Here is an 18,776-nt window from a genome sequence, read left to right as displayed (position 1 = left end):
AAAATGCCCTGTGGTCACCTGAGTGGCACAAGTCCTAGTTTAGGCGCTAGGCGCCGTACCTAGACCCCTATCGCATATAGTTAGATAGGGTATATTTGGCGCCCCCGTGCCCAAAATCGGTACCTATACTTACCCTTTTGGGGTCAGAAACTATTAGAGGGGTCAATGCCATAAAATGCCCTGTGGTCAGCTGAGTGGCAAAAGTCCTAGTTTAGGCGCTACGCGCCGTACCTAGACCCCTATCGCATATAGTCAAATAGTGAAACTAGGGTATATTTGGCGCCCCCTTGCCCCAAATCGGTGCCTATACTTACCCTTTTGGGATCAGAATCCATTAGAGGGGTCAATGCCCTAAAATGCCCTGTGGTCACCTAAGTGGCACAAGTCCTAGTTTAGGCGCTAGGCGCCGTACCAAGACCCCTATCACATATAGTCAAATAGTAAAAATAGGGTATATTTGGCGCCCCCGTGTCCCAAATCGGTGCCTATACTTACCCTTTTGGGGTCAGATTCCATTAGAGGGGTCAATACCCTAAAATGCCCTGTGGTCACCTAAGTGGCACAAGTCCTAGTTTAGGCGCTAGGCGCCGTATATTGAGAGTACTTTTTTGTCGGGTTCGTTATACGTACATTTTCTAAGCGATAAATATTTGGAAAAATCCTTATTGGTCGCTAGCTTATTGTTCGCTAGCTTGACTTTAGTTCACGCGACAAGATCACTGAGTCTGAAGATAAACTAAAGATGTACTTGGTATGAATTTCATATTACAGATACAGCTTCGAGTTGGTCAAAGACGAGCAACTCTGAAGGTCTTATGGCATGCTTTTTGCCTTCTTCAGAGTCTCTTGAGCTTTTTAATTAATATGATACGCAGAATTGAGCTCAACTCATGAATTTATGAAATACTGTTTTATGATACAATTGTTGGGAAAGGTGGCGGGAGATACAGTAAACCTTAAACCCCAAACCCCATTGATAGACTATCTTACTAGATAGTCTAGGGACCCGGTCTAAATTTGAGTCGAAACAGTTGGAATTATCCATTTAGATTTCTTAACCCCTTTTACATTTGATGTCATTGACCTCATGAACTATTGCTTGAGAACACAATGGATCAATAGACATGAACAAATACAAAATTGTAGCTCATGTAGAACCGGAGTAACGATTTTGGGGTCCCAGAATCAAATTTTAATGCTAGGATGACCAGTTGTCACTGAGTATTTACCCTTCTTAGATTTTCTTACTTTTGCCAGTAAGCCACTGTCAAAATGCTGACTATTATGCCACTGTTGGGTGTGCGCAGTGAACACGCAGATCTGTTCGTGGCATTTTTTCTGGCTTCACAACATCGCCAGGACTGACTTCAGTAGTCTCAGACTCATAGCATATGGCTGTGGCAATGTTGGCGGACAGTTTGGTTCAACAATGAATCTCGATTTTTACTGCAGAGATATGCGCAGATTAAAGACTCGGGATTTTATAGGTGCTAAAATGAATGTTTTTAACAAAGTTGCATCCAGAAGGCTGACCATGCAGTTTGGAGGGGGTAGTGTTATGATGTGGGCAGCAATATCCTATACAGGCAGGACAGCATTGGTTCATCTACAGGGTATTTTGACAGCTCAATTGTATATTGATGAAGTCATACAGTCACACGTGGTTCCAATAATACAGCATCCCAAAGACAAAATATCCACTAATTCTTCCTTGGCCATCCAAATCACCAGATTTGAACCCTATAGAACATGCATGGGACGAACTAGACAGGCACATCTACCAAAGACAACTGCAGCCTTAGAATCTGCAACAACAAGCTCTACAGTGAGAGTGGAACAACATCTCTATCTAGACAGTGTTTTAGAGACTTAATGAATTGCATCCATGGGAAGGCATTAGCTACATGTATTGGTGCTTCCAAGGGGGGGGGGGGGGGGGGGGGGGGGACACTAGGTATTGAACTTGGGGTGACTTTGAACTGTTAATGACTGTAATTATATAGGTTGTGGTACTTTGATTATTAACCCAGTGTTTACATAATTTTTGTGTTATCAATTATTATTAAGCACTTATCTTTTAAAATGAATATGAAATTGGACTCTGCATTTTTTTTTTTTTTGTTTTTTTTTGTTTTTGACTAGACAGTATAAATACATTTAATTGTGAGATGAATTTCAGAATGCAAGCAGGCCAGGCTCATAGAAAATTTCAAATTCATAATTGGGGATAACAAGAAGTGGGAAAGGGGTGTGTTTGTGTGCAAAGAAACAAATTGTTTTCACAGATTTTCTTTTAAGGTAGCTCATTGCATTAAATTTTTATTTAATGACTCATTAAAACACTTCTTATGAAGTACGTTTGTTGAGGGAGTGATACCAGCTCTGAAGTATTTTATATGAATATTTTGTGATTTATCCGGGAATGATAAATAAGATACATTGTTTGCAAATAAGATACTATAGTACAAATTTCACTGTGATTTGATGCATGATATGAATATCTAAGAAAACATGCCTTAACAACTCAGATAGACATTCTAATTCTTTAAATAAAAAAATATTTATGAAAGTTGAAAATGTTATTTACTAATATTTTTAAAATCTATGGATAAAATCTTTAAAAACCATGTCAATTAGAAAAAAGATATATCAGAAAAATATATTTTAAAAAGAAATTGAAATAAAATGGTCAAAATTCAGAAATATTACGATTTTTCAAATTATTAAAAGTGGTTATAGAGAAAATTGTAATCAGAAAGCTACATTTCCTTGATCAATGTAAAATTGCTTACAAATGAAACGAATTTACAAAGGAAACTAATTTCTTGATGAACAGTGCATACAATTAGCAACAATGTGATTATTTTAGTAATTTCTATAAATTTTTATCAGGATCGGTACTTTTTTTCTCTGGTATGATTTTAGTGATTATATCTGAAATTTGGTCATTTCGTTTCAATTTCTTTTTATAATATATTTCTCCCATATATCTCTTTTCCAATTTACTGACATGTTTTTTTTAAAGATTTTATCCGTAGATTTAAAAAATATCAACAAATGTTTTCAATTTCCATAAATATTTTTTTCTAAAAATTTGAAACATTTATATCTGAATCTTTTAGACTTGTTTTATTAGATATTCATATCATACACCAAATCACAGCAAAATTTTGACTCAATAATTTCTTATTTGCAAACAAAACACATTTTTTATCATATACATTGTAAAATAACAGAGAGCTTGTATCACCCTGTTGATGGTGAAATCATGCTTCATAAGAGGTGTTTTAACGAGCCATTGAATCAGATTTTAGTATACCTTAATCTGGTATGATCATTTTTGCCAAATAATCGGAGTATATATATTTTTTTTTATTTATTTTTTTTTTATTTTTTTTTTACAGATTAAGGTTCTGCTCACAGCGGCTCTTGTTGGTATTGTTGGATGTGAAGATGTTAAGCATGTGCACTTGGTGTTTATGAATCACTTGGGTATGAAACTATGACATATAATTTCAGTGTTGTACATGAGCACAATTATATTAATTCATGTAAATCAGACTGGGCACACTATTTGCATTGATTTGAGAGACAAACTTTTCATTTGGGTTATAAAAATTTTCCTGTTTGAAGCATACAATTTTTTTCAGAGTTTGAAGCAATAATGTGATATTTTAATTTCACTGCACTATTGGGTAAAATGAATTAAATTATTTAGAATTATGACTTAATTATTTCAGAAGTTGAGAGAAATCATTTCAATTAAAATGAATAAAACAAATGTCAAAGATTTACAACATAACTTAAAACTGACAAAATTTTGGTCTGGTTTCTAACATTGAAAAAATACTGTTTAATACGGCACATATTAGCTTTAAATGTGGAAGTTCAGTTGAGCGATCATGGCCCAAGGGCATTCTGTTTCAGCGTGTATTTGGATTGACCTGACAGTGCCAGGACAATCTCAAAATTAGAGAAAACATTTGAGTTATAATAACAAAATAAATGAATACAATTTTGCAGATGTTGGATATGATGGCTTACTTCCAGAAGAACTTGGATTTGTGAACAATGTTATAAATAAGTATTTTACCGAATACTATTCTCGCTCAATCAACACCTCGGCCACACTGAGAGAACTTGGTTACTATGAGAAACAGGTGTACACCACTCACCCGTGGCTGGTGTGGCTGTATCTACACTGCCCCCCTGATCTGGTTTTATCAGGAATCAAATTACAGGTGAGGTTCTGTCTCATTCTCTGGTATTCAGCTTGGTACTGAATTCATCTTCTATTTAGATTCTGACCAGGTGAGGTCTTACCATATAACAGGTATTTTCTGCGGTTGTCCATTTATTAGAGATAGGAAAAATCTGCAAAGTTACTATCACAAAAAATATATCGATGTATATATAACAGGATTAAAATCCTCGGTATCTTGTGATAGGAGGGTTTGACCGTTTTGACAATATTTTTATATAATTGGTCACCCACACCTTAATTTTTAGTATTTCCCAGATTCTTTTGGATTTGAATTCTGTTTGGTCTTATTTTGAGTATGTTTTCACACGTCAGCCATAATGACAACACAGTTCAACAGACAAAGACATTTATTTAACAACACACAAAGAAGAGAGAAAGAAAATAAATAAAAGATGATACAAAAATGATAAAGAAAAATCCTGTCTCTGAATATAAAGTATATGTATTATAATGATAATAAATAAACCAACCCCCAACCCAGGGTAGGGATAAGTTATCTTACCTAACTTCTCTTAATTTTTAGGTTTTGGGGTCTAAAATAATTTAACAGGAGCCATCAGAGAAAGACTGGTGCAACCTGGTAAATACCTAATAACCTGGATCTAGAGTGAGATACTTACAGCAAGTTAATGCTTTCTAAGTCCCCCAACTAACTAACGAAAATCAGGGTATTTATACTAAATTGGGACAATAGAAAATCATAACTTTGAATATATTGAATAGAATACTGAGGGTATGAACTTTACCCCTATTTTAGTACCACCCATAGTTGTTAATTCATGTACTTCCGGATAATTATCCAATGAAAATCAAGGTTACGAAAGTTAAAGATTGTTTTGATGATTGAACACGTGGGCATCTGTAGAAACTGTCAAATAAGACTTACGTGTAAATAAACAACTAACTGAAGGTACAATGTCAGGGACAGGTAAATATACAAAATCACATAGAGATAATATGCATAAAAATTCATTCCTGCTACACATGTAAGTAAAGATAGGTACAATGCAACCGCAGAAATTGGAAATGCATAATATAATTTTGCTATCTTTTAGGGATCCAATTGCAAAAATTTCCACCTGCAGAAAATACCTGTTTTACAATATCTTATTCTCTTTGTGTTCAGCGTGGTACTGAATACATCTATTTAGATTCAGACCAATGAACATGCATGACTCATTCAAAGCTGCAGAAGTTGGAGATAGATTGTTACTTGATGAGAAAATTAGTACGAGTCATTTTTCTGCATGATACGTATTCTCCTGTTATTGAAAAAATTTACTGTTATTGGAATACTATAAACCAACTTCTTGACAACTTTATTTTGTGATTTACCAGTGATGAACTGATTTACAGAGATAAGATAATCTTAAACAAACAAGAGAGACATTAGAGGACTGGTTCGGGTGAGAAATATTCACGATGATAGGCTCTTGTGAACCTTGGGAATATTTCTTGCTCATGAATAAAAATTGGTTTACAGTGTAACTGAACAACACACAAATTTGTGACATTTAGTACCTGTGACGTGAACAGAAAAAGTCAATCCACAAACTTCTAAACAGCATGAAAAAAATTAATGATGTCAATACCAACTTCAGTCATCTTAAACTTTTCAGAATTTTTTTTGGGCATATTGATGTGTTTTCGTAGCTGCTTTCTCTGTTGGAATCTTTTAGAATCTGATTGAACTTATGTGTAATGTCTTTCATGATATAGTGCCCTAATGAGATGGAAAAGGCAGAGTTTATAGCAGCAGCTAGACAAGGGGACATAACCTGGCATGCAGGCCCCATGAACATGTATATGGAGACCATGGACCCCATGATGGTGAGGTTTGGTGTACAGCTAAGTATAGACTTAGACAAGGAGCTGGGAATTAAGAGGAAGCATCGGACCCTCAGTCAGCGAGATGTACCAGGTGAATGAGGCTCGCTGTGTCAGTATGGTCGTCTTTGTTCCACTGTTTCCAGTGTTTACTTAATAACATACAATAAAAAATAGTTTGATGTTGCAGTTTCAAGTAATGAATGTCTCGATCACAACATGAACATGTCTTGTTTATTGAACTTTTCGTGATTAAAGATTGAAGTAATGAATGTCTCGATCACAATATGAGCATGTCTTGTTTATTGAACTTTTCGTGATTAAAGATTGAAGTAATGAATGTCTCGATCACAACATGAACATGTCTTGTTTATTGAACTTTTCGTGATTAAAGATTGAAGTAATGAATGTCTCGATCACAACATGAACATGTCTTGTTTATTGAACTTTTCGTGATTAAAGATTGAAGTAATGAATGTCTCGATCACAATATGAGCATGTCTTGTGGATTGAACATTTCATGATTAAAAGTCAGAGCCTTGCTATTTCAAAGTTAAAATATTGAAATAAATGAAGAAAAGAATTTGAAAATCATGTTGAAGCATACTTTACCTCTACATTTCTGATACACTTTTGCAGTGTGCTTACTTCTGTGCGGTTCATTTTGCAGCCATGACTCAGGCGATACTGCCGATCCTGACTGATCTCGGTGTGGAGGCAATCAGTGTAGGCGTAAACACCGTAACGGCCCCGCCAGCAGTTCCTCCCATCTTCAACTGGAAGTTCAAAAACAGTTCCGTCATTGGAATCTGGCACCCAGGTAAGGCAGCTTCAATTCAAATAAGCTGATGACAGTATGGTGTACATGGGTGTGGCTCAGCCACTTAAGAAATAAATTTTATTTTTGAAAATACTTGAGGGTGTGAACTGCGATGCTTCATACCAGCATACTTTATGAAGCACATTAGCGCTTTATGAAAAGTGTGCCATCGTGAAGCGTTTCAGTTTATTCCCTCATGTATTAAATGAAGTTTGTGTCTTACATTTACATTCTACTCTCTTTTCTGTCGAAATTCCCATCCAATAAAATAAAAGTACTATTTTTATTAAGATTCATACATGCATTGTTCACAACTGCTGCATATTCATGAGGAAATGACTATCATCACAATTTGTAAAGATATCAAGGGCAAAAACATTGGAAATGTAAATATTCAGGTCGCCTATTTCATACTGTAAATTCAAAGAGGACTAAACATTATGTGAGATATGATGTTTTGTATGGAAAGAAACAAACAAATTAACTATATTTTCTGACCTGATTGGTGGAGATGCAGAGGTTATCATCTGCTATGTTTGAATTTTGACGTTACAGGGGGTTACCCAGACAACCCAGGCCCTATGCCAGCAAAGCCTTACGGTCTGTCCAAGAAGGACTGTGCCACATTCCCAGGGTTGGATCACGCTCTCTGTTTTGCATTTAGAACCGATAATTCTGGGCCACCTATGGATTATAAAGTAAGTTATGTTCTCATTGGATGTTACTTTATTTGAAAATTTGTCAGGTGTTACAATGTATTGAGAATTTTAACAACAACTAATAACAATGTAGAGAAACAATGAGTGGTAGATACATTGATTTTGCCCTCTGATAGATACATTGACTTTGCCCTCTGATAGATACACTAATTTTGCCCTCAGTGGTACATACACTGATTTTGCCCTCTGGTAGATACACTAATTTTGCCCACGGTGGTAGATACATTGACTTTGCCCTCAGTGGAAGATAAACTGATTTTGTCCCCAGTGGTAGATGTACTGATATTGCCCCCAGTGGTAGATACACTGATTTTGCCCTCAGTGGGAGATACATTGACTTTGCCCTCAGTGGAAGATACACTGATTTTAATCTAATTAAAATTAGATGTTTGATCCGCTCGCATACTCGCATATGTACGCGAGTACACGAGCGGATCAAACATCTAATTTTAATTAGATTGCACTGATTTTGTCCCCAGTGGTAGATGTACTGATATTGCCCCCAGTGGTAGATGTACTGATTTTGCCCTCAGTGGAAGATACACTGGCTTTGCCCTCAGGGAGCGATACACTGATATATAGGGAAAATCTTTAAAAATCTTCTTCTCAGGAACCAATGAGCCAGAAGAGCTGAAATTTACATAAAAGCTTCCTGACAAAGCACAGATTCAAGTTTGTTCAAATCATGGCCCCTGGGGGGTAGGTTGGGCCCACAATAGGGAATTCAAAGTTTTACATGGGAATAAATAGAGAAAATCTTTAAAAATCTTCTTCTCAAGAACCAATGGGCCAGAAGAGCTGACATTTACATGGAAGCTTCCTGACATAGTGCAGAATCAAGTTTATTCAAATCATGGCCCCCGGGGGTAGGTTGGGGTCACAATCATCATCATCATCATCATCATCGGCATTTTGATTAACGTGCAGGATTAGGTGCATCTTCCACAGCAGTGGGCTCCCTTCCAGGTAACTGGCTTGCTGCATGCATGGCAGACCTAACATTTGACTTCCAGGCATCTCTGTCCAATGGGTTGACATCATGAAGTCCCCACTCACCTCTTAGGGTGTTCACGTTGAGCGTGCCAACCCTGAACCTCATAAGGTGCTTGCGGGATGTCGACCCTGACCCCCGCACCTGAGAGGGGGCCAAGCCAGAGGCGCCACCAACAGAGCTCTGACGTCTGCCAGCATCGCCTATACTACTCTTCACTTGTTGATCTGCCATAGTTTTGCGACGGTAGTTTTTCTGGGATCGCTCGTCTTGCCTAGCTTGTCATCCCAAACTCAAACGTTGACTTAGTCTGAGGATCAAAGTTTTACATAGAAATATAATGGGGAAATCTTTAAAAATCTTCTCAAGAACCATTGGGCCAAAGAAGTTGACATTTACATGAAAGCTTTCTGACAGTGCAGATTCAAGTTTGTAAAAATCATGGCCTCCATGGGTAGGTTGGGGCCACAATAGGGACTAAGGTTTTACATGCAATATATATATATGGAAAGTCTTCAGATAAGGGCCAAGGTGACTCAGGTGAGCGACGTGGCCCATGAGCCTCTTGTTGTATTGTTATAGGAGGTACTAGAGTATTATGAAATAGTAAAATCCCATTTTTCTATTGCTATAGGAGGTATTAGGGTATTAAGAAATAGCCAGATTCCACTTCTCTGTCATTATAGGAGGTACTAGATTATTATGAAATAGCCAGATTCCACTTCTCTGTCATTATAGGAGGTACTAGATTATTATGAAATAGCCAGATTCCACTTCTCTGTCATTATAGGAGGTACTAGAGTATTATGAAATAGCCAGATTCCACTTCTCTGTCATTATAGGAGGTACTAGATTATTATGAAATAGCCAGATTCCACTTCTCTGTCATTATAGGAGGTACTGGGGTATTATGAAATAGCCAGATTCCACTTCTCTGTCATTATAGGAGGTACTAGATTATTATGAAATAGCCAGATTCCACTTCTCTGTCATTATAGGAGGTACTGGGGTATTATGAAATAGTCAGATTCCACTTCTCTGTCATTATAGGAGGTACTGGGGTATTATGAAATAGCCAGATTCCACTTCTCTGTCATTATAGGAGGTACTGGGGTATTATGAAATAGCTAGATCCCAGTTCCCTGGAGCTGATGTTCAGTCTTCGTCTCTGGAGGATTTTGTTCAGGCTTTACAACCGTACAAATCGAAACTGCCCGTTATAACTAAGGAATTTGGAGATACCTGGATCCAGGGCTCGGCATCAGATCCGCGGAAAGTGGCGGAAATGAGGGCAGTATTCAGGGCCAGGACCAAATGTCTACAGGATGACTCAGGTTTGTGTTTTTATCATTTGTTAGATAATTTTCGTAATCTAGAATTGAATTGTAAATTGAATATGAAACTTCAACTTTATGAATTTAAATTTCAATGTTTGAAGCATGTTTGAGTGAATGGAATTGGGATAAAATGACTTACATTGTTGTTCAATCTGAATTCACTTTACATCTATAGAGACATGGATTATGAGTTAGTACTTACATCCACAGTTTACTGCAGATCATTCGAAAATTCAGGAGACCAGATGATTATTTTCAGTATAAGCAATGTTCAAAATATATGGAGTTGATCCCTTTTGTCCATTTAGAAAAAAATTAATTTTCAGTTTCGATTCTGATCTTCCAAGCTAGTCACCTCTGTATATCTGTCGTTATTTTTTAAACAGATGGTTCATAAAATTCAGTGAAATTAAATTTAAGTTAACATATATTATGAGAATATTACATCAATGTGTACATGTATGTGTGTTATGAGTACATTACACCTATAAGTATGTGTGTTATGAGTACATTACACCTATAAGTATGTGTGTTATGAGTACATTACACCTATAAGTATGTGTGTTATGAGTACATTACACCTATAAGTATGTGTGTTATGAGCACATTACACCTATAAGTATGTGTGTTATGAGTACATTACACCTATAAGTATGTGTGTTATGAGTACATTACACCTATAAGTATGTGTGTTATGAGTACATTACACCTATAAGTATGTGTGTTATGAGTACATTACACCTATAAGTATGTGTGTTATGAGCACATTACACCTATAAGTATGTGTGTTATGAGCACATTACACCTATAAGTATGTGTGTTATGAGCACATTACACCTATAAGTATGTGTGTTATGAGCATTGTCTGCAGGATATAAATCCCTATATATATATATACTGTTGTAGGTTGCTCGTTGTCAGATCCTCGAGTTTACAATGCCAGCGTTTTCTTCCTGAAACACGGAGAACACACGTGGGGATTGAGCAGTGTTTTCGACAGTCACCACTGGAGCAATGATGCGTTCTACCCAATCATGGATAATCTTTGTAAGTCCATTGGGTGGGTTAAATGATTCTGAGAGAAGAATTAGTAATGATAATAAACTTAATTCAAATTGTTGAGCTCTGCACAGAAACCTCCACATGTACTCAACATATTTGATTAAGAGCATGCATTAAAGTTCTTCCAGGGGGGAGACATATTTTTTTTGTACTTTCTGTCCGTCCGTCTGTTTGTCACAAAATCTTGTGAACGCTTCTCCTCCATAAAGGCTTTAAATATCTGATATACTTGAAACTTTGTACAATGCTTCATTGTCATTTGTAGATGTGCATATTGTCGTAATATGAGAATCCAATTATTTTTCTAAAAGTTATTGTGGATTTAAGAGGGATGGAGAATGTAAAATAGCTTGTGAATACCTCTCCTATGTTGCTTAAATCAGATAACCTTGAACTTTTCTACAATACATCATTATCATTGTTTTGACCCGGGGATCTAATATTTTCCTACAATTTACCGTGGATCAAAGAGAAGTGTTTTGTAGCTTATAGGGTATGTTCATTTTCCTACAGACAACCTAGAACTCTTTTAGCATTGGCAATTATTCATGACGTAATACACGCATACACACTGAAAGCAACAGATTTTGTATCGTAGCTTTTCCCCTTACCCTTAAAACTTCGTAGACATCACCTGAAGATAATTTCAGACATGTTGCTTCAAACATTTTCCTGGACAGTTGGAAACGGGTTTTAAAACATCAAGTGTATATGATATATTAATCGCTCACTCTTAACCATTTCGTCTGATGGTCTACTTATGTTTTGCGAGCGAAAATTGATACATGTATATGTACATCTTTGCAAGCCAAGGGTTTTCCGTCCAGTCCGCTCCCCATTTATGCACCGAAAACTCTTGGCTAGTGAAGATGGAGAAAAAAATCTGCAGGAGAAAGTAATTAACAGTACTTAAAAACATACCCCTAAACGGCGCATCTTCCTGTGAAATTATACACAATATAGAGATGAATATAGTATTGTTTGACATTTCTTGCAAACTGATCAGCCTATGGTACACCAAAGGTACCGTCATTGAAATTTTCACCATTTATAACCCAAACTCATACATAGGGATTCAATGGTATCAACAACTCAAATTTTTACCATTGGCAAATCAGTGATGGTACCATAGGGTTTACTCAGAATGCACACATTATAATTCAGTGTAGATATTGTATATTATTATATACCCATCAATGTATCGTTCTTTGATACTGTGGATTTCACAGCGTGTGATCCGGTTTTCCGGATCACCACACTGTGGTTTTCTGATTCTGTATCAGTATCCTCTGAAACTGATGCCGTCACAATGCATCAACGCAACGTTATTTGTGGAAAATATTGACCGCGTCACAAAACAAAACTACGTACACAAAACATAATTTCATGGTATGTCTGTGTTTTTGATAATTTGGATTACATTTATCATCTTATAAATGTGGATTTAAAATGCAGAAGGGGGTAGATAATAAATCTATCATTACTACAGTAACTTGATCCGAAGAGTTGGATCACGTCTCGTTGACAGACGCGGATCATCAGATCAAACTCGACGCTTCGCGTCTCGTGTGATCTGATGATCTGCGCCTGTGAACTCGACATGATCCGACTCTTTGGATCAAGTTACTGTAGTAATAATATATATTTATTATTATTATACAGGATTTATAAAGCTCCAAATATAATGTAAAATTACTCTAAAGCACTGTACAGGATTATATCTAAAAATGTACAGGTAAATGACTTCAATTTAAAAATATATGAAACATATCAATTAATACCTATGAATTAACAGTACATAGTAATATGTGATTAGTAAACGGTATGTTTATGACATGCAACCTATTCTTACATGAGTTTTAATTCATTATATAAAGTGTAGGGGGGGGGGGGGGTTCTATGGGATTGACAAAACGTTTTGCTCGAGACATGTCATATTTCACCTTTGATTTCAGTGAGATTTCATTGATTAATGTAATATTGCAATGTCATCCTGCATGCACATGATCAGTAATCACATTCTATAACAAATTGTTGACATACTCTTTATAAAAATCTGTTTTAAATGATTTAATTCAACAAGGGCCACTTCATCATACATGTACAACTGTATAATTAAAATGATCCCTGTCGAAGAGAGAAATTAGGTTTGTAGATTGTAAAACAAATGTGATGTCATAATTGTACAAGATCAGAATTATTCTATAACAATGGAAGATTGTCAACTGAATTCATGTATTAAATCTGTGTTGTCCTATAATTTATTTATACACCAGTCATTTTATTTGACAGCCTTTGGTTTTGTGAATGGTACGTTGTCTTGGCAAGAGCAGAGAAATTTTACAAACCTTGGACTGGATGCACTGGGAAATCATACTCTGGTTAAAGACATTGTTTACCAGTTGAATCAGATTCAGGCTAAACAACCAGACATGTCAGGTCAGACTGGTATCATGGAATTTATCAGTATCCATAATTCTATATTTACTCAGTAAAATTCTATAGAGGAATATTTATTAGTGTCTAGGATTTGTGTTCTTCATATTTGGAAATTTTACATAGATAGTGGTTATATCAAAGTCACAGTTGATACAAGTGTACAAAATAGGCAACTTTGACAGGTAAATGTGTGTGTACTGTATTTTTTCTTGCAGTATGTCAATTTTTGAACAAAAGTGAGGAAATTTGAAATTTGCATTAACTTTGTGACCTTTCTGTGAACTTAGAATAGATGTATGTCTTATGTTAAAAACTGATACTTATCTTAAGATAGACATGCTCTGGTAATTACTAAATAATCAGATCTACATTTTTATCTATTGTGACTTCTCAAAACGGTGTCCATGTATGACCATCATCCTTCCTTCTGATTTGTTTAAAATATGGCCCCAGGACTGCAGTGAGGTTACAATTCGGATCCAAATTTACATTTGAATAAAAAAAGTGGTGATAATGAACAAACAAATATGATCATATGAAAAATCTTTCCCAAGAACACCAAAACAGACATTTTCTGATGTAAGATGCAAGCATTAGCATGCAGTATAGTTCCACTGCATTAAAACCATTGTCTCAAGGTCTGGTTTAGGCAACAAGAAGTGCCCATAGATCCTTACAAAAATTGACTGATGACAGGTAGCGATCTTATTATCATGTTCTCATGACAGGGTACGACAACATCGGCACACCCTCAGAGATCCAGAAATGTTCCAGCGGATTTGAGTTTGGATTTGACAAACAGGGGTCTCTGATACATTTGAAAGACCCTACAAGTCAGGTGAAGCCATGTTTTAACTCATGACAGGCTCGTGGTTTTCTTGAAACATGCTCAAAATCAATGTAGAAAGTGAGAGTATTCATTGATACTGATTGTAACTTCATGCAAATGAAAGTCTTGGGTTTTTCTTTTTTACACAGGCAGTATGGGCAGACAACACCCACCCGCTAGGAAAATTTGTGTACCAGACTTTAAATCAGACGGACTTTGATTTCTTCAATAAACACTACCCATACTCGCCACGCTTTCAGTTAGGTATAGGAAAACCCAACATTTCAGAATCGAATGCCACCAGTGGCTACTGGGATGCAACCATGATGGATTTGTTTAAAAGTAAAGGTAATGTGTGAGATTTTATACCTGTTACAATTTATTGAATCTTTTTTAATTATTTTCGATTCATAGCTTTACTTGTTTGTGATAGTTTTAAATGTTAATTGTGTACTGAATTCATAAAAATATGTTGACTGTTGTCGCTAACAGCTGAGTTTATTAAATGTTTTGTACATGATTGATAACGATATTGTGTTGCCTGTTTCTAACACTTTATGGAATGTTTTGTACATGATTGATAACGATATTGTGTTGCCTGTTTCTAACACTTTATGGAATGTTTTGTACATGATTGATAACGATATTGTGTTGCCTGTTTCTAACACTTTATGGAATGTTTTGTACATGATTGATAACGATATTGTGTTGCCTGTTTCTAACACTTTATGGAATGTTTTGTACATGATTGATAACGATATTGTGTTGCCTGTTTCTAACACTTTATGGAATGTTTTGTACATGATTGATAACGATATTGTGTTGCCTGTTTCTAACACTTTATGGAATGTTTTGCAGAGGGATGCAGCTTTATTGTCCATCTCCAAATGTCAGATTCAATAAGTATGTCCAAGTATGGTGCTCCAACTGTGATATACATTAAATATACTGGTGTGGCAGTGTCCAAACAAATCTCCAGTGAGTACCTCTATAGTGTGATATATAAACCCCAACTCCCCCTTATTCCCATGGGGATCCGGGTTAGAATAGGTCCTCAGTACCCCTTGCTTGTCGTAAGAGGCGACTAAATGGGGCGGTCCTTCGGATGAGACCAGAAAAACCGAGGTCCCGTGTCACAGCAGGTGTGGCAAGATAAAGATCCCTCCCTGCTCAATGACCATAATCGCCGAGCATAGGCCTAAATTTTGTAGCCCTTCATCGACACTGGTGATGTCTCCATATGAGTGAAATATTCTTGAGAGGGACGTTAAACAATATTTAATCAATCATTCAACCCCCCCCCCCCCTCCACTTTAAACAAATCTCCTGTGAGTACCTCTATAGTGTTATATATAAACACACACACACAATGTTAGGGGAGATATATAGAAATCATCATGTTTATTTATCCCACTACAGTAAAACATGCTTGGGACAAACAAATGTGATTCATTATAAAAGTAATTTGTTATATCCAATATTTTCATACTAGTATGTTTTAATATTGCAGGGAGTGAAAATCTGTTTGCAGTTAGCATAATTCATTATAAGCCTGTTAGCTGTAACCATGTTATACTGTGTTTCTGTCTGGGCCATGACTGCAATGGAAGGAATTTAGAAGCTCATGCTTATCGCTGACCAGATCATGTCATATCCCTCACCCAAGGTCATTTAGCAAATAAAAAATGAATTTTTCAGGGTCAAAACTTGGTAAGAGGCTCATTACATGGCACTAAAGTTGCTTTTGTCATAAGGTCATTTGTGTAAGGTCAAGGTCATTGGATAAAAAAAGATTGACATTTTTATGCAGGCCATAGCTTTGTGATGGAGAGATATTAGAGGCTCATACTTAACACAGACATCATGCCTTGTCAATTTCATTTGACCTAGAACAAGGTCAATTAGAATCATAGTCTGGTCTGTAACATTGTAATGCAGATCAAATAGGCTGTATTTTAAATATGCCCTACTTTGGATGAGCCCAGTTGAGGTATTTGTCCACAACAGCAGGTCTGGTATTTATCTATATTTTTAAAAAAAAAGGGGGGGGGGGTATCTGAATATTCTGCAATCATGGATATTGTTGTTCATTTATTTGACTGAAAAACAATATCTCATCCAAAATTAAGGGCATCGTGATCACTGTCTTATAGAATCTCTACAACAAAACTTCAGATAAGAATGGTCCTCATTGCATTACTATTACCCTGTATCTGAAATTTGTGACATTTTTCAAGAGATTGTGTCTTGGAATTATTCTCAGGTATAGATGTAGAGGTTCAGTGGTTTCAGAAACCTCCAACAAGGATGCCGGAGTCGATTTATTTTATGTTCCGACCCATCAGCAATCCCAAACTGACCTGGAAACTCCATAAAGTAGGACAGTTTATTGATCCACTCAACGTCATTCTCAATGGAAGCCAGATTCTTCACGGTAAGTCATAATCACATCCTTCATTCTTAATTCATTAGCGGAGAACTGGGACGAGACTGAGAGTGGTATTGATGTGTACTTTTATATTTTTGTGTTATCGACAGAGTGGACTTTTGGGGGTCAGTTTATATGTCTCTTCATTGATTGTATAATTCCCACTATCAATATGAAAGTGACACATGACCACTGTAAACTTCTGTGCTGTTCAAATACGCAAGTTCCAAGTTACCCAAAAGTTATTTCCCTTTGTCGAGCTCTTTCGCATTTTATGACGTATGGTGGGTACACAATGTATACATTATATTGTAGACTGGCATTGTACATAACGATTACGTACGATTAATGTAATAAAAGCGTAACTTTTGTTTATATCAATCACTGGTATGCATATTCTGGCCATATCAAGCATAATTTGTTTGAATAAGATAATCAAATTGGCTATTGAATCATTATTCGTTTCCTCTTCTACATGAGTGATGATTTTATCAAAGAAAGATGGCAATTAACAATATTTGTTTGAGCCATTTTGTTATCCAATACTCATAAACTCACTAAAGTTGCCTTTTCCCTGAGATAGGATGGTCTCAGAATCTCTGGATATCATCTTTTAAGAAATAATACAATGATAGTAATTAGCAAATGTACCCACTGTCATCATATTTTACGTCATAATTTACGGAAGAGTTCGACAAAGGGAAATAACTCTTGGGGAACTCGGAACTTCCGTATTGCTTTGTGTGTTCTGCTATCATTATTATATACCAATTGTTTTTCCATGTGTTGATTTCACAGAGTGTGCATGATCTGACTTTCAGGATCAGCACGTGTGGGTGGGGTGGGGAAGGGGAGGATTGTTGTTGTTTAAGAATCACTGATCTTTTGTCTATGTGATTGTGTCTGTCTAACTTTGCAACAAAGCAACATTAGAACATTAGATTCTCAGGAATTGTAGAGGCTTACTAGATGAATATGGTGTTCAAATCTGTGAAATTTTAAATATGTCCCAGTTTTACTGGTCCCTTCAGGTCTAGCTCAATATACATGTAGATGGGGTCTAGCTCTGTAGTGTCTTTTACATCTGTCTGTCTTGCTACAATTGTACAATGCATATGACAGGGGGTGGCCAATCACTGATTACACCTTCCAGATGACACAGCCAATCACTGGGGTTCAGTTCTAATCATGACTGCATGAATTTCACCGTCACTAGCCAAGCTTACTGAGTCCGAGAGTGTGTAGTGTGTATGGAGACAATTGGCATGGTTTGTGACAATGTCTGAATAATACAATACATATTCACTCAATGTAATTGACAGTTAATCCATGATTATGTGTGTTGGCATAGATTTGCTCATTTTCATGTGGAGGCCGATATGCAATTATCAAAATTAATTTCATTCTGAGATAAAAGCAAATCTGAAAATATACTGAGTGTAAAAGAATTATAGATTAGGTTATAGATACAAATTATTATGAGTTCTCAGTTTTCTAGAACACACTCTCCATTGATGCATATATGTAACTATATGTACATGTATACAGTGAAGAAAATTTCAACACATGCAAATTTAGATATAAGAAATTTTATTATGAAAAGATGTGAAGAAGAGGTAATATTACATTTTTTTTAATCTTCTCACAGCTGTAGACAAGGGTGTATATTACACAGACAGTAGAAACCAGGGATTGTCCATTGAGTCACCAGATGTCGCTGTAGTGAATGTGCTGACACCTGGCAGCAGACCAAGCGTAATTCCTCTTCCATTAAAGCCTATCAGTGCGGTAGATGGAATGGCTTTCAATTTGTACAACAATGTTTGGGATGTAAACTTCATTTTCTGGTACCCATTTGAGAAGAGAGACAGCAACCAAAAGTTTCGCTTTAAACTCAATTTATCACCTGCTTAACATTGAAAATGCCATAGTTGTGTACGAGATATCTGTGATATTTACATGTTTTGTGTATGCACATTTACATGTTTATGTTTGCACAAGTACATGTATGTAGTCGAATAATCAAATATTACATTTTCTAAGAGGCATTACTTAAGACT

At 36.1% G+C, this 18,776-nt stretch overlaps 1 protein-coding gene across 1 annotated transcript; it reads left to right on the top strand.

Annotated features, from left to right (window-relative positions):
- Positions 1-661: 661 nt before the first annotated feature.
- LOC125657723 (uncharacterized) lies at positions 662-18,776 on the top strand. The gene is made up of 14 exons (XM_048888466.2): positions 662-751; positions 3,405-3,492; positions 4,024-4,241; positions 5,984-6,185; positions 6,762-6,911; positions 7,467-7,609; positions 9,724-9,955; positions 10,865-11,005; positions 13,313-13,459; positions 14,188-14,297; positions 14,438-14,636; positions 15,147-15,266; positions 16,552-16,722; positions 18,365-18,776. Exons 1-14 carry the CDS (start codon positions 743-745, stop codon positions 18,628-18,630), a joined length of 2,196 nt encoding a protein of 731 aa, XP_048744423.2. The 5' UTR covers positions 662-742; the 3' UTR covers positions 18,631-18,776.

Source organism: Ostrea edulis, chromosome 1 (genome assembly GCF_947568905.1).
Source record: "Ostrea edulis chromosome 1, xbOstEdul1.1, whole genome shotgun sequence".
NCBI lineage: Eukaryota > Metazoa > Mollusca > Bivalvia > Ostreida > Ostreidae > Ostrea > Ostrea edulis.
This window is presented reverse-complemented; position numbering and strand designations above follow the sequence as displayed.